The sequence below is a fragment of the Mercenaria mercenaria genome, chromosome 3, assembly GCF_021730395.1.
Source record: "Mercenaria mercenaria strain notata chromosome 3, MADL_Memer_1, whole genome shotgun sequence".
In the NCBI taxonomy this organism is placed as follows: Eukaryota; Metazoa; Mollusca; class Bivalvia; order Venerida; family Veneridae; genus Mercenaria; species Mercenaria mercenaria.
The window spans coordinates 3862045-3878619 of record NC_069363.1 but is presented as its reverse complement, the minus strand read 5'-3'; the positions used below and the strand labels follow the sequence as shown (position 1 = coordinate 3878619).

At 35.8% G+C, this 16575-nt stretch overlaps 1 protein-coding gene and 1 long non-coding RNA gene across 2 annotated transcripts in view; one reads left to right on the top strand and one right to left on the bottom strand.

The window, feature by feature from the left end:
• The window catches only part of LOC128555467 (uncharacterized), a 238562-nt gene that overhangs the window by 108341 nt on the left and 113646 nt on the right, over positions 1-16575 (top strand). The gene's annotated exons all lie outside the window — the stretch shown is intronic.
• LOC123525562 (exosome complex component RRP40-like) lies at positions 344-16563 on the bottom strand. Its single transcript, XM_045304697.2, has 4 exons — positions 16150-16563; positions 11973-12122; positions 7978-8132; positions 344-5564 (listed from the first exon to the last, which is right to left on the bottom strand). Exons 1-4 carry the CDS (start codon positions 16345-16347, stop codon positions 5348-5350), a joined length of 720 nt encoding a protein of 239 aa, XP_045160632.2. The 5' UTR covers positions 16348-16563; the 3' UTR covers positions 344-5347.

The window sequence follows — 16575 nt, the reverse complement described above, 5'->3', positions numbered from 1 at the left end:
GCCAAATCGGTCCAGGCGTATTGGAGTTATGGCCCTTGAATTACCATTACTTATGGTCAAAAACATTTTGTAAAAGTTGATGGTGAAGAGCACATGAAAAATGTTTGACTTTGAGTGTGGACAAGGTTTGTGACAGACAGACAGACACACAGACTGGAGTTTATCAATATGTCTCCCACACCACTGTGTGATGGGAGACATAATTACTCTATCTGTACAACTGAAATCTTTCACCAGGGCTAAATGTTAACAACTCTCCAATTTCTCAGAGCAGGTAAAAGATGAATTTGGCCATGCAAAATCTCACAGTGCCTTCTCCTTGGGATAAGTAAAGAATCAACACTGACACTTAATACTCTGCATTTTATAATTACATGCAGTTATAATATGTAACTGCTTTTAAAGTATCATAAATAACAAATTCAAAATAATGAACAAGGGCTGTCAATGTGAATGCTTGATAATTCAAATACCACATAAAAGTAAAATGAATGAATATAATGACATAAACAAGTACAAAACTTGCAACAAATCTGCTTAAGAAAGAGTTATAGAACTTTTTACTCTTACAATGATAATTAAGATACCAGCTTAACAAACTAGAATTCTCAACTACATGTATTTCAAAACCTTTCACACAATACTGCCTTACAAACAATAACTTAACCAAAATTTTCAGAATTTTTTAAGTTGGTAATTATAAGCATTATTGTGCCAGGTTTTACGGTATCTGACTCAGAGTGGTCATTTCTCGATGCTTAAGACTTCTGAAGAGTTTGAAAATATTAAATATAATAGTTTATAAACAAGAGATCACAGAGTGATCTTGGCGCCCACCAATGTGCCATTTTTGAGTGTTCCAAATTTCAAGACTTATTGACTAGCTCAAGGTCAAATTTCATTTCAGTACACAACACTGTGCATGTGGTCCGAATTCGAAAGCTGTAGCTTGAGAAATGTGAAAGTAGGTCACTAGGTCAATGTCAAGGTCAAAGTTTGTTTCGGTACACAATCTTATGCATGTAGTCTAAATTTGAAGCCTGTAGCTACAGACATGTGAAAGTAGGTCACTACGTCAATCTTAAGGTCAAGTTCATTTCAGTACACAAAGCTATGCAAGTGGTCCAAATTTGAAGGCTGTAGCTTGAGAAATGTAAAAGTAGGTCACTAGGTCAAAATCAATGTCAATTTTTATTTCAGAATACAAAACTATGCATGTGGTCCAAATTTTAAGCCTGTACCTTCAAAAATGTGAAAGTAGGTCACTAGGTCAATGTAAAGGTCAAAGTTCATTTCGGTACACAAAACTATGCATGTGGTCCAAATTTGAAGGCTATAGCTTGAGAAATGTGAAAGAAGTCACTAGGTCAAAATCAAGGTCAAATTTTATTTCGGAATACAAAACTATGCATGTGGTCCAAATTTGAAGCCTGTACCTTAAAAATGTGAAAGTAGGTCACTAGGTCAATGTAAAGGTCAAAGTTCATTTCAGTACACAAAAATATGCAAGTGGTCCAAATTTGAAGGCTGTAGCTTGAAAATGTAAAAGTAGGTCACTAGGTCAAAATCAAGGTCAAATTTTATTTCGGAATACAAAACTATGCATGTGGTCCAAATTTGAAGCCTGTACCTTCAAAAATGTGAAAGTAGGTCACTAGGTCAATGTGAAGGTCAAAGTTTTTTTTGGTACACAAAACTATGCATGTGGTCCAAATTTGAAGGCTGTAGCTTGAGAAATGTGAAAGTAGGTCACTAGGTCAAAATCAATATCAAATTTCATTTTGAAACACGGAACTATGCATATGGTCCAAATCTGACGCCTGTACCTTCAAAAATGTGAAAGTAGGTCACTAGGTCAAAATCAAGGTCAAAGTTTTTTCCAGTGCACAAAACTATGCAGGTGGTCCAAATTTGAAGGCTGTAGCTACAGAAATGTGAAAGTAGGTCACTAGGTCAAAATCAAGGTCAACTCATGTCAAGGTTCATCTTGCCACTCAGAAATATACATGTGGTCCAAATTTGAAGGCTGTAGCTACAGAAATGTGAAAGTAGGTCACTAGGTCAAAATCAAGGTCAACTCATGTCAAGGTTCATCTTGCCACTCAAAAATACATATGTGGTCCAAACTTGAATGTTGTAGTTATTGACAAGAACATTTTAAAAGCTTTTCCCAATATAAGTCTATAATGAACCATGTGACCCCCGGGGCGGGGCCATTTTTGACCCTAGGGGGATAATTTGAACAAACTTGGTAGAGAACCACTAGATGATGCTACATTACCAGTATCAAAGCCTTAGGCTTTGTGGTTTGGACAAGAAGATTTTCAAAGTTTTTCCCTATATAAGTCTATGTAAACCATATGACCCCCAGGGCGGGGTCATATTTGACCCTAGGGGTATAATTTGAACAATCTTAGTTGAAGACCACTAGATGATGTCACATACAAAATATCAAAGCCCTAGGCCCTGTAGTTTTGGACAAGAGGTTATTCAAAGTTTTTCCCTATATAATGCAGTCTATATAAACCATGTGACCCCCAGGGCGGGGCCATATTTGACCCCAGAGAAATAATTTGAATCATCTTGGTAGAGGACCACTAGATGATGCTTCAAACCAAATATCAAAGCCCTAGGCTCTGTGGTTTTGGACAAGAAGGTTTTCAAAGTTTTTCCCTATATAAATCTATGTAAAATATAGAAATAAACAAAGGGCCATAACTCACTCATAAATTGTTGAACCAGTCTGATTTTCAGGGGGACACAACTAGGGTACCAATACATCATTCTGACAAAGTTTGGTCAAAATCCCCCCAGTAGTTTCTGAGGAGATGCGATAACGAGAAATTGTTAACGGACGGACGGACGGACGGAATGACGGACGGACGGACCACAGACGCAGAGTGATTTTAATAGCCCACCATCTGATGATGGTGGGCTAAAAACAGCTTACACACAAAACTTCTGTTAACATGAGCTTGTAGAACATGAAGTGCCCCCCTTGATGCTTTCATAACTGTATAAGAAACAGAAAACATTTGGTCACTGTGCACTGACGTTTGATGTACTGACCTAAATCAATAATTATGGGTCATTTACCAGTCATAAGTGATATCCGTATCAAATGTAACCTTAAACCAAAGCATTCACTAGTTATTGGGGAAAATAATTCTAGTGTTCTGGGTCAATGGGACCTTGACCTTTGACTTACTGACCTCAAAATCAATAGAGGTCATCTGCTGGTCATGATCAACCTCCGTATTAAGTTTCATGATCCTAGGCACAAGCATTCTCACATTATTGTCAGGAAACAGTTTAACTGTTCAGGGTCACTGTGACTTTGACCTTTGACATCCAACTCAATAGGGGTCATCTGCAAGTCGTGACCAACTTCCCTTCAAAGTTTCATGATCCTAGGCCCAAGCATTCTGGAGTTATCATCCGTAAACCGTTTAAGTGTTCCGGGTCACTGTGAAATTGACCTTTCATATGCAAAACTATATTTGTGATGTGGAAGCAGATGAAAGGGTGATAACAAAAGTTTTACTATTATTAAACTTCAAAAAGTTAAGTTACAAATAAATATCGGCAAAACTTTGTTCAAACAAGAGGGCCAAGATGGCCCTAGGTCGCTCACCTGAGAAACACACCATAACACAGCATATTAAACAGAGTAAACATGTTTGACCTAGCGATTTCATGGAAAAAAATACTCTGACCAATTATTATTAAAATTGGAGCAAAAATATTGAGTATAAGTAAATATTTTCTTTGATTTGACCTAGTGACCTAGTTTTTGACTCAAGATGACCCATATTCAAACTTGACCTAGATTTCATCAAGGCTATCATTCTGACCAAATTTCATGAAGATCAATTGAAAAATACAGCCTCTATTGCATACACAAGGTTTTTCTTTGATTTGACCTAGTGACCTAGTTTTTGAGCCCAGATGACCCATTTTCAAACTCAGCCTAGATTTCATCAAGGTAATCATTCTGACGAAAATTCATGAAGATTAATTGAAAAATACAGCCTCTATCGCGTACACAAGGTTTTTCTTTTATTTGACCTAGTGACCTAGTTTTTGACCCGAGATGACCCATATTTGAACTCGGCCTAGATTTCATCAAGGTAATCATTCTGACGAAAATTCATGAAGATTAATTGAAAAATACAGCCTCTATTGCATACACAAGGTTTTTCTTTGATTTGACCTAGTGACTTAGTTTTTGACCCCAGATGACCATTTTCGAACTTTGCCTAGACTTCATCAAGGTAATCATTCTGACCAAAATTCATGAAGATTAATTGAAAAATACAGCCTCTATCGCATACACAAGGTTTTTCTTTGATTTGACCTAATGACCTAGTTTTTGACCCCAGATGACCCAGTTTCGAACTTGGCCTTGATTTCATCAAGATAATCATTCTGACCAAATTTCATGAAGATCAGTTGAAAAATACAGCCTCTATCGCATACACAAGCTAAATGTTGACAGACGACAGACGATAGATGACAGGCAGACGCCGTACATCGAGCGATCACAAAAACTCACCTGAGCATTGCTCAGGTGAGCTAAAAAGTAAAGCTATAAAACCTGTGCTTTGCATATCAGATTATCACTGTAAACAAATCAGTAGCGTCTGAAGTTAAACTCAAATATGGTTACCACTAGTTGATAACGAGATGTCAAAGCTTACAAAAACTCAACAGATTGCTATGACAACATTAACAAAAGGGCAAGAGCAATAGCTCTACCTATTCTTTAAACAATAAAGCTAAACCTGGTTTGAGAAAGCAAAAAATATGAAAAATTCCAACTACATTTATGTACAATTGCTAAAAAATGTTAGAATCAGCCCCAGCTCATATATAATCAGCACTTCAGTCCTACACTTTACTTCATTTTATCATAAAAATTAATATACAAAATGTAGTTAATTCTTGAATATCCAACAGAAAAATGAGCATCACCATGCAATGCTGAAAACACCAGCTAAATTACAAGTATCTCTCTGAACTAAAGTACTACAACCTCTGCACAGGAACATTGTCAATCCTCTGTACTGATTAGGGAAAGTACTTATGTCATCGTTTGCACGCATGACTAAGTAACCTTAATCCAGTAAGAACATTTCACTAGGCTAGCACAAAATAAAATGTCGATATGTTATACATCATATTTTCATATAAATGGATACATATTCCTCAACAACTATTGTGCAATGGTCTTGCAACATCACTCTGTGTCCCGTAACTTGTTTTTTCACATTACCTTGCGTAACTACATCTGTCACTTCATAATTACGAAAGCCTCTGACAAATTATTTAATTTTTCAATAATAAATCAGTCCACTTCAATGAATGCCTCAGAAAGTTTTTTACACATTGCTACAATCTGTGTATTGTCCATGTACTCTGATGCAGATATTGCATTGATGACAGTGACAGTTTGTGTGTTTGTTCGGGCTCGTACCCAGATCCTCCCGTTCATTCCTACTGTAATCTCGAATGGCATGTTCTTACCTAGAAGCTTCAGAAGTGGGCAGTCTGTTGATAAAATCCTGTAAAAAATGCATGTATACATAAATAGTATTGTTATATACCTACGAATTTTCTGTCTGAGATACAACATGTATTTCACTAACAAATACAAAACCCTGTATTCAACTCGCATCGAATACGGAAAAATATTCAATGTATATAATAAAAGGTCATTAAAGCAGTACCTTGATCTGCAAGGATAAATTCGGCTCTTGTGAATTTTACCAGGCTTGATCACACTCGGTGCAAGCACCTCGTGGGATACAGGCCTGGAAAAACCTTGTGGGATACAGGCCTGGAAAAATCCACTCAAGCTGAATACAACATTGCAGATCAAAGTACTATTATATTAACCCTATTTTATAGCATGACTTCTTATATAACCTGCAGGTCCATAGTTTGTGTTATTGACCAGTCTGTAACCAAATATGGGTTTGTTGGGCTAAGCCTTAGGTAAACTATTTAGGGAAAAACCTTGAAATTCTTTTCTAATGTCGGGTAATATAACACTTATTGAATGGCTTGCTGGTCAATAATCAAAATTATCACCCCTTGGACCTTCACTATTGACTGCCAAACCATTCAGTGTATATTATTTAACAACAACCAGAAAATGACTGATCACTTACTTTCAATTTAATGTTTTGTTTTCTTTGAAATAATGTGAATAAGAAGTTCTATAAATACATTTGTATCAAAATTTAATTTACAGTTTCATTTGAGTTTCATAAAATGTCAGAAGTACAAACAAGAGGGTCATGACGACCCTGAATCGCTCACCTGGGTAATATGAGCCACATGTTTCAAATGGCAAACTGATGTAAAAATATTAGAAAGTAGGTAAGTAGGTCAAATTCATTGTCGCTGAAAGTCAGTTTTGAGATTGGTATGCAAAACTGTACATGTCATCCAAATTTCAAGGCTGTATCTTAAAAAACACGAAAGTAGGTCAGTAGGTCAAGGTCAAGTCAAGTGACTCCTAGTCACTTAGGGTCATCAGGTAAATATAATTAAACAGTCTAGAAAATATGATCTGATAATTTTTGAAGTATTTATTCCTATATAACTCACATAACAAGTCGGGGCGGGGTCTCTTTTCACCCCAGGGGCATAATTTGAGCAATCTTGCTAGAGATCCACTAGGCAATGCTACATACCAAATATCAAAGGCCTAGGCCTTAAACTTTCAGAAAAGAAGATTTTATTTTTTTTCCTATATAAGTCTATGTTAAATTTGGGACCCCCAGGGCAGGGCCTCTTTTCACCCCAGGGGCATAATTTGAACAATTTTGGTAGAGGAACACAAGGCAATGAAACATATCAAATATCAAAAGCCTAGGCCTTGCAGTTTCAGGCAAGAAGATTTTTGAAGTTTTTTCCTATATAAGTCTATGTAAAACTTAAGTCCCCCTGAGGCAGGGCCTCTATTCACCCCAGGGGCGTAATTTGAACAATCTTGATAGAGGACCACAAGGCAATGCTTTATACCAAATATCAATGGCCTACCGGTAGGTCTTGCAGTTTCAGACAAGAAGATTTTCAAAGTTTTTTCCTATACAAGTCGATGTAAAGTTGGGACCCACCCCCCCTCCCGGGCGGGGCCTCTTTTCACCCCAGGGGCACAATTTGAACAATCTTCATAGAGGACCATTAGATAATGTCACATGCCAAATATCAAGGCTCTACTGCTTGCGGTTTTGGACAAGAAGATTTTTAAAGTTTTTCCTTTTGATTGCCATGGCAACAAGAGTTTAGCATGGAATTCAAGTCTTTGAACAATTTTGAAAGGGGGCCACCCAAGGATCATTCCTGTGAAGTTTGGTGTAATTCTGCCCAGTGGTTTTCAAGAAGAAGATTTTTTAGAAAATGTTGACGGACACACATCACATGACACACGACGGACGACTGACATTGAGCGGTCACAAAAGCTCACCATGAGCCTTTGGCTCAGGTGAGCTAAAAATGTACCCGGTACCTGCATTTTAATGAAAGTTTATAAAAGCAACTTTAAACAGATTTGTACAAGTTGTTAAAATGTATATAGTTAACAGATACTGTAGGATAAGACAGTAAACATACTGAAAACATTTTATCTGCATTGTGCAGCTAACAAAAAACTTGGGTTTATAAACTTGAATACAACCTGAATTATTATTACCTTCTGTCGAAAATAAAACATATATTAGCTACCCATCACTTGACTTTTTCACTTTATGTTGTAGCTAGTGCCAAATTCTCATTTCTTCCAAGCTAGTGAATAAATGTAAATTTTAAACTCTGGCTGCCCACATAATGATATAATGTATATTAAGACTCATAATTATGTGAAGTAGAAACTTCCTTACTTTAATATACCTAAAACTTATAAAAGATCCTATCTATTATGAGATAAAAACTTACTTTCCTCCTTCCTTATAACACAAACAAACTTACTTCCTTATCAGATTAAGAGAGCAGCAGTGTAAAAACCCTCCATCACGCCCAATCACCCCCATCCCTGCACTACGTCCAGTACTATCTATACAAACTAACTCAGGTTCCATGTCTTTCATTGCCATCAACAGCTTGGCATAAACTATATCACCAACCTGAAAAAAATACAACATTTTTCCATCACTAGAAAAGTCAGCTCAGTTAGCCTGGCTCAGTCAGTCTACAGCTCAGTATGCAAATAACAGGACTAAAAGTCAAGAGGTCATAAGTTCAAACCCTGAATGCGGCAATTATTTACTCCAGACCATCAGCCTTAGACAGGCGTCCTCCTTTTCTAATCCATCAGGTAAAATTGTTACTTACTAATGGGAGAACTGATTAATAGTTTATGATTATGGTTAGAGGAGAGGGTTTTGATGGATACTACAGGAGGTGAAATAGAAATGGGGTGAGTAGGTTGAGGCTGGGAAGTATGACAGAATCTAAGAAACAATATGAGATAAGTTAAACTGCAAAATGTAATAAAAAAAAAAAAAACAACAGCTGTTACTGGACAGCAATGGTTGACTATTCAACAGCCTTGGCAATTGAACAAATGTAAGTTGAAACGGGCATAATTCTATAAAAAAAAAAAGCAAAACAGATTTATGGAACCTGTGCAATGTTAGTCAGTTCTACACAGTAAATAAGTGTGTGAAGTTTCAATCCATTCCCACAAGTGGTTTCTGAGAAACAAGCTTACATAACAAATACTTAATATATTAAAACCAAATTGGGACACCGACGCTGTCGCATGGGTGAGTCCAATAGCTCTACCTATTCTTTGAATAGTCAAGCTAAGAAGGTGGTATGAGAGATACCAGATTAAGAAACAGTATGAAATTGAGAAGCTTTCCATAACACTTTAACAAACACAATTAAAAATCTGAACCCAGGGACCCTGATGATTACGATACACAACTCTAAACCAAAAGATGCCTGCCCATACTTAAAATCAGTCATGTCAGGTTTGATAACTACAAGGACAGTAGATAAGAAGAAAATTGAAAAGCTTGCCATAAAACTAACCAGCATCATTACAATTTTGAATCCAGTAACCTTGACCTTTAGGATACCTGACCCTAAATTCAAATCAAATGTCTGCCCCTTACCAAGACCAAACATTACGTGAAGATATGCTTTCCACAAAATCTCAATGCAATGCCATTATGGTTATAGTGAAGCTAGAGAGTGTACAACTTCCAATAGCTGAGCTAAATGTTTCAGTAAAAGGTTCTTGACAGATAGAAATCACAGTTCAAAACTATTTGCTACTGTTAGTAAAGGTTGGTTCTATCCATGATAAGATCAGGGTCTAAAGAGTTTGAACTTGTTGATAAGACACCAGAAAGCAGATCTTGACATATACAAGTATTAGGCAATTTGGGTGGACTTAACCAACTTGTAAAATCCTTAAAGTTTTAGACCATGAATAGACACCTTCAGATTTATGTCAAATTTTTTAAACTTATAAATAGTACTAGAAAATAGTACTACCTTCATTTGAAAGAAATAACAACTAAAGTGTAATAAGAGCTTGTAGAACAAGAAATGCCCCCCTTGATGCATTCAGTAATTGCACAAGGAACAGAAATTATTTGGTCACTGTGCATAAAAGTTCTATTGTTCTTGGTCAAAGTGACCTTGACCTTTGACCTATTGACCTCAAAATCAATAAGGGTCATCTGCTAGTCATGATAAACCTCCTATTAAGTTGCATGATCCTAGGCTCAAGCATTCTTGAGATATCGTCCGGAAACCATTAAACTGTTCTGGATCACTGTGACCTTGACCTTTGACCTACTGACCTCAAAATCAATAAGGGTCATATGCTGGTCATGATCAACTTCCTTATGAAGTTTTGTGATCCTAAGCCCAAGCATTCTCAAATTATGGTCCGGACACATTTAAACTGTTCCAGGTCACTGTGACCTTGACCTCTGACCTACTGAACTCAAAATCAATAGGGATTATATGCTGGCCATGATCAGCCTCCCTATTAAGTTTCATGATCCTAGGCCCAAGCATTCTCAAGTTATCATCTGGAAACGGTTTTACTGTTCTGGGCCATGATGTACTTGATCTTTGGCCTACTAACCTCAAAATCTGCTAGTCATGACCAACCTCCCAATCAACTTTCGTGATCCTAGCCCCAAGCCTTCTTGTGTTATCATCTGGAAACCCTTTAACTGTTCAGGATCACTGTGACCTTGACCTTTGACCTACTGACATCAAAATCAATAGGGGTCATCTGCTGGTAAGGACCAACCATCCTATCAACTTTCATGATATTAGTCCCAAGCGTTCTTGAGTTATCATCCGGAAACGGATTGGTTACATACCGACCGACCAACAGACAGACTGACCGACCGACTGACCAACATCTGCAAAACAATATACCCCTCCTTCTTCGAAGGGGGGCATAAAAAGAAAATGATTTAGGGAGTTCTGGACAAAAATCATTAAACCTGTAAATTATACTGTAAAATCATCAATATTCATGAGGGACTAAATTTTGCAGACTTTGCGGTTATGCCAATCCTGGAAATCAAATCCTCAGTAACAAATACACTTAGTTTAATTAAACAGAATTTATTTTATAACAAGAATAAGGTATATGGAACACACATGGGTCAGGTTTCAATAATTTTATTATAATACCGACGTTTCAACTATTCAATAGTCTTCATCAGGGTACAGATTTAAAAAATAGTTGACTGAAGTATAATTTCTGCGTTTTTTTAGTGTCACGTTACTTGACCTATTTATAGAAATATAGTCAGAGTTTTTACTGTTGATTTCATTGTATATAAACATGTACATTTTTAATAAATATAAGGATAAATGTTTGTCAGAGGTTATAAAACTGTCTTACTTATTTGTTTGTTTGGAAAATGCTATAGACTGAATATATGTAGATGTCTGTTTCTCGGGTGTTTGTGAAACTGTCTCTTTCATCCTGGCAGATAGATATGTTACTGTCACATTCCTCTGTATCCTGTGGCGTTGATGAGTTACTGCCTGATCGGTATGGCGATAATGGTAAGGGTGACAAGGTGCACCCACTGACATCTCTTTGTAGATTTTTTCGCAGCCTAGGGACAGCTTGAATTTATTTGCAAACCACTTTTTCTGGCCCTCTACTATGCGGAATTTAGGAATTTTTGCTGGTTTGTTTTCAAACGGAGGTATCCAAGGTAAAATCGATTTAGCGTCGTCTTTTTCTATGACTCTTTTTTTAGTTGTTTGGAAACATTTCATTTCTATGCTGTGCGTATTTCTGCATTGTCGTCGTAAATCGTATAGTGTAGTGTATTTTAGCTGACAGTAGTAACAAACAAAGTGTAACTGTTTTTTCATGGGTTCTGTAGTGTCTGTTCATATTAGATAGAGACCCTTTCATGAACGTGTTGCATTTCTTGCACTGGCAGAGGTTTCTGGAAAATTCTGTGTAAGATTCTGGTGGAGTAGGCATCTGTTTAGTGTAAGTTCTTTTCATCTTAGTTTCTTCTTCCATCATTGAATCAGATTAAGTCCCTTTGGCGATTTTGTTTTGAAGATTTCTATTATGGTTTCTTCAGTTCTAAGGCGATTATTTGTATTCTTTGGTGTTGTCAGGAGAACCGTGATGTTGACGTCGTTTATGTCGTGTCCGTTGGCGGAAAAATGTTGTGATACCGGTTTGACGTCATTTTGTGTCCGTATGTCATTGCAGTGGCCATATAGGCATTCTCTTATTGTGTTCCCTGATTGTCCCACATACTGAATGCCGCATTTTTGGCATGAGATTAAGTATATTATGCTACTTGTTGAGCAGTCGTATGACCCTTTCATTTTGAAGGAATTTCCTGTTGAGTAGATTTTTACTGTGTCTTTTGGTTTTATGAGTTTACAAGCTATGCAGTTTTTTCCAAGAAGCATGCATCTTTAAAAATGTTTGAGAATTTATCACTTACTTTGACATCTGGTCTGTTTCTTTTTGTCGCTCCTTCAAATGATAAATATGACAAAGATCCCATCTCACTCCCACCAATATCTACACGGAAAACATCACCACCTTTGTTTGTGACAATGCCAATCACCGATTCTCCTCTCACTGGGACATACTGAAACAAGAACTGCTTATAAAACGCAGATTCCTTCTAAGATGACTAAAAAGCATTAGACATTACCACACAAGACTTACTGTTGTTTAGTTGTTAAGCAGAAAGTTTTCATTCTTGTGGTTAATGTAATCTGGACCTTTCACTTACTGATGCTAAAAATGACAGGAATCATCTACTGACCACACACAACTATTTATGAGATCAATGACACTAGGCTAAAACAATCTTTTAGTTACTGTGGGAAAACCCTTTTCAGTCTAGATGTCACTGTGACCTCAACCTCTCTACAATGATTTTCCATCTCTACTGCTATTCTTTCTTTGACAGACCATGGTCGTATCAATGTATTTTGTTTTTCAGAATGTTTGGAGTTACCGGTATTAATAAAAATGGCAGGGCCTCCTCTGCCATTCCCAAATGTAGCCAAATGCTACAAACTCAAAGAACTGGCTACAGATTTTTGAAAGTGGCAAGAAAAATTTTATTTATTAAGAATTTCAGCAATTCAGCTTCAATTTGGCAGTTTCTCTCAAAAACTGGCTACAACTTTCTGTGGCCCAGTGGAAGCCCTGCTATTAGTGTATGTTTGTAACATGTCTAGTATCTCCAAGTATACCACTTTTTAAAACCTGACCACAGGCATCAGACAATTCAAGAGAAAAATATCATTAAAACTAAGACTGTGTACATGTCAGACACTATCCTAATGTATAATGTAGACCACAGTCATGAACCGAAAAGTAGAAGCCCATTTCAATTGCACATTTCTCACATAAAATGCTGAGTTTGGCAATGGAAACTTAGTCATAATGCATACTGAAACTAGAAATGTATCCATTATATGGATATATATTTTCCTGCTATGTGATGTTAGGACAAAGAGTTGTGAGTCCTGTGAGAAAAGACACTTTTACAATATTATTGTTATGAACAGGAAAATAAATGATTATATATTATTTATATTTGCTCTGTTCTTTTGAAAAATATGACGTTCATCTTGAACTGTAAAAGGATAAATGTGCGAAAGTTACGTCACTGAACGCTGCTTAGTGAGAACAGGCTGCTGTTTGGACGATGTCCGCATATAGTCACTGACAGGGAGAAAGTTCCTTAGATGACGTTGCAGTTGTTCCGTCTGAAGAACAGAATGGCTGGGAAGCTGATTTTAACGTTAAAGGTCCATTACTAAGGGAAAGTGAGTTGGCAATTTTTTTCATAGCCAGTGCATAGACTTCTGCAAGACACTAAATAAAGAAGATTGGCAGGTCAAAATTTACAGAAGGTCTTTGGAACTCAAAGAAATGTATGTGTATTATGTTGAAATTTCAATGAATCAACAGAATGACCCCCCAGGTCTTTTTAACTTTCTTCATACTTCATAGAAAAATAATTGTACATATACTGCGATTTATTTCGAATTTCTACATACCAACTTTCATTTTCCAATAAAATGAAATAGTTTCTGTGCTTTTTAAAAGAAATTTAAATGTTCACTTTCCTTAGTATTGGACCTTTAAAAGCAACAAAATGTGCAATTTATAATATAATCTTGTTTACAAATGGAAAGGAAATATTATGTAAATATAAGAAATGAAATGATTATATTTTTTTTGATGTTCATGCGAAATGAACGACAGAATAGGATTGGCAAATTATACCTGAATCGCTAGTGCAATTCATAGCTTTGCCAATCCTATTCTGTCGTTCATTTTGCATGAACACCGAAAAAATTTATTTCATTTCTAAAGTACATATTTATTTCACCTTTAAATGATTCAATGATATATCATCTTGTTATGGTGAAAATTTTGCACTTAATTATTTGAATATTTTTCTATCATGCAAAAGTTATATGACAGACAAGAACAAGAAGTCCATAACTCAAGAAAAATTATCTGACATGTCAATCCCCATAATCTACATTTTGTACACATTTTTAGTTTATGTTGCTGATGTATTATACCATACAAAGTTTCGATTCAAATGGATGGAAACTGTAGGAAGAAATGAGTAGGGGCCTACACGATGTTCTACTATTAGATGTTGTGATGTTTCAAAGTCCAAAAAGCAGGCCATAACTCCAGAAAAATAATCAGACATGAAATTTACATTGATCAGCTGTTGTCTAAACTGGATGTCCTGAAGGGTTGCTTTTGCCAGAAAAATATAAAATGTTGACAAAAGCATAAGAATTATATGTATGCGCACGTGCAATTTCTCTGCGATAACTGGAACGACTATATATTATGGGGACTGGAATACGGCATTAATCATAGTTTATCTTGTCGTCCAATTGAAGCGTATGTTGTACGTTAGTCCGCCATTATCCACATTTAGATCAAAGATTTTATGACATATTTTGACAAAATTAGTAAGTCGTAACTGTAAACTGTTGCCTGAAAATAATTTTTATCATATTGCTTTGTGCTTCACCATTCAAGTGTGTTAAACCTAGGGTGTTTTTTCTGTATTTTTTTCTGAAATTTTTGAGTCAGAACCAGTTTCAAAGCAGTGTTTGCCACTAAATGTAAATTTGTTGTTGGCCTTTTTTTTTTAAATTGCATTATTATAATTTAAATACATAATATTTTTTACACATCAGATTTACGATTGAATCAATTGTTAAGAGTTTTAAACAGCAATCTCATTTGAGTCATTCTCTAGGTGCAAATATACTTGAGAAAATTGTCAACATTCTGTTGACATTTTAATTGTTGAAGTTACGTGGTGAAATATTTATGCGATCTACTTACGCTAAATAACTTGTTATAGGACATTGGGTAAAATCTCTGATCTAGCATGTAACTGAAAACAGTTAATTTAATATTCTCTGACTGCAGGGCACTTGCTTGGCCGTTTTTGGAGCCGAATATGGGCCACATTCCCCTCATAAAACAGTACTGGGTATGTCTTTTTTCCCTTTTTTAGAAGAAAATTCCCCTCGAAAACAAAAATAAAAATAAACTCTCTTCAAGTGGTTATAAATTATAGTGCCTCTAAGGAAGGTTACTGCTGAAATATAGTAACATTTGTTAGAAATGATTAAAAACAGTATTGGTAAGTGTACATTTGATAGAAATGATTGAAAACAGTATTAATAAGTGTGAAAAGTAGTAACATACTGATATGGCTAAAATTCCCCTTTCTGTCTTAAGGTAATTCTGCATGTTTGGATCGAAATTTTTTCTAGAATGTAGAATTTGATTACACTCTGATTTTTCAAAACTTCAGAATAATACATAGAAAAACCAGCAATTAGAAAAGATAGGGTTGTGTGCTTGTTTATTTTTCTAGACTGATTGGAAAAATTTAGACTTCATGATATGCACGCAATTATTTTAACTTTTCATAATTGGAGCCTATGGGAAAATCATAACTTTCATTACGTTTTGCGAATAGATTTTTTTCTAAAATGTAGATTTTAACGAAACTTTTCACAGTTTAAAATAAACAAATGGCCTTTAATACAGTGAAATAAATTGTATAGGTCTGTGTACTTATTTTTGAGATATCTGACCATGATTAAAGTGAACCGCACATTTCACGCTAATTTTAAGACATTATTTTGAATTATTTAACATGTCAAATGTTATAATATCATATTTTAACTTTAGAAAGATAGTAACAGTGCCATTGTAATAAATTTACTCACAGCGGTTGCCATTCATTAATTTTTACGATACAATTATTTTCATTTCCGTACGCCAAATCCAGGCTATATTCTACATTTTCCGGATAAATGATGTTACGCCATCACTTCCGGTTTATCAAAAGTGCAGAACTACCTTACAACAACGAAAAATTTCCCTTCCTGAGGGTATGGGTACCTGTCCCCAAAAGTTGTCTATAGTGCTCATGGGCTGCATGGGCAAATTGAAATGGCCGGGACAACGCTCACAGTCATTGTCTACATGAAACATAGAGGTAGGTTATGACATAAACGCAATATTTAGTTTTAAATTATTATGATATTTTCTTTCTCAACTTCTGGTCTGGTGCCAGTGGGACTGACAAATTTAATGCCTACTCTTTTTTGGTGACTGTCAATCCAGTAGATATTTGGCTCTTTGTGTCTAAGAATCCCTGGTTTTGAAACTAGAATTGTTTCTGTTTCCTGTCTCAGTCCCGGACCAAGGACTGCTTTTGAAGTTTTCTCTGATACTTTCAGATTGTCAACAACATCTCCTGGCATAAAAATTTCTCCCACATGGCTTTTGGTTGACATTTTGGATGAAGCCAAATGAATCCGAATATGATTCTACTTTCGTTTTAGAAAGCTTCAGAATCCTACCTAAATATGTATTAAAAGTGAAATGTCATACACTCAATATATATGTTTGATTTGCAATATATCATATGGCTTCCGTTTCCGGACGAAATTATTGTTAACAATATTTCTGTTTTTGAAAATGCATTGATTTACTTGACCTACTTTATATTGATGGACATTTAT

What these genes read in the sequence shown, in the direction of transcription:
- LOC123525562 (XM_045304697.2), bottom strand. Translation starts at nt 16,347, where the DNA reads ATGTCAACCAAAAGCCATGTGGGAGAAATTTTTATGCCAGGAGATGTT. An exon ending in TTGACAGTCACCAAAAAAGA is followed by an intron (nt 12,123 to 16,149) that starts GTAGGCATTAAA and finishes TTCTTGTTTCAG; the next exon opens with TATGTCCCAGTGAGAGGAGA. An exon ending in TCTCTTAATCTGATAAGGAA is followed by an intron (nt 5,565 to 7,977) that starts GTAAGTTTGTTT and finishes CATTTTTTACAG; the next exon opens with GATTTTATCAACAGACTGCC.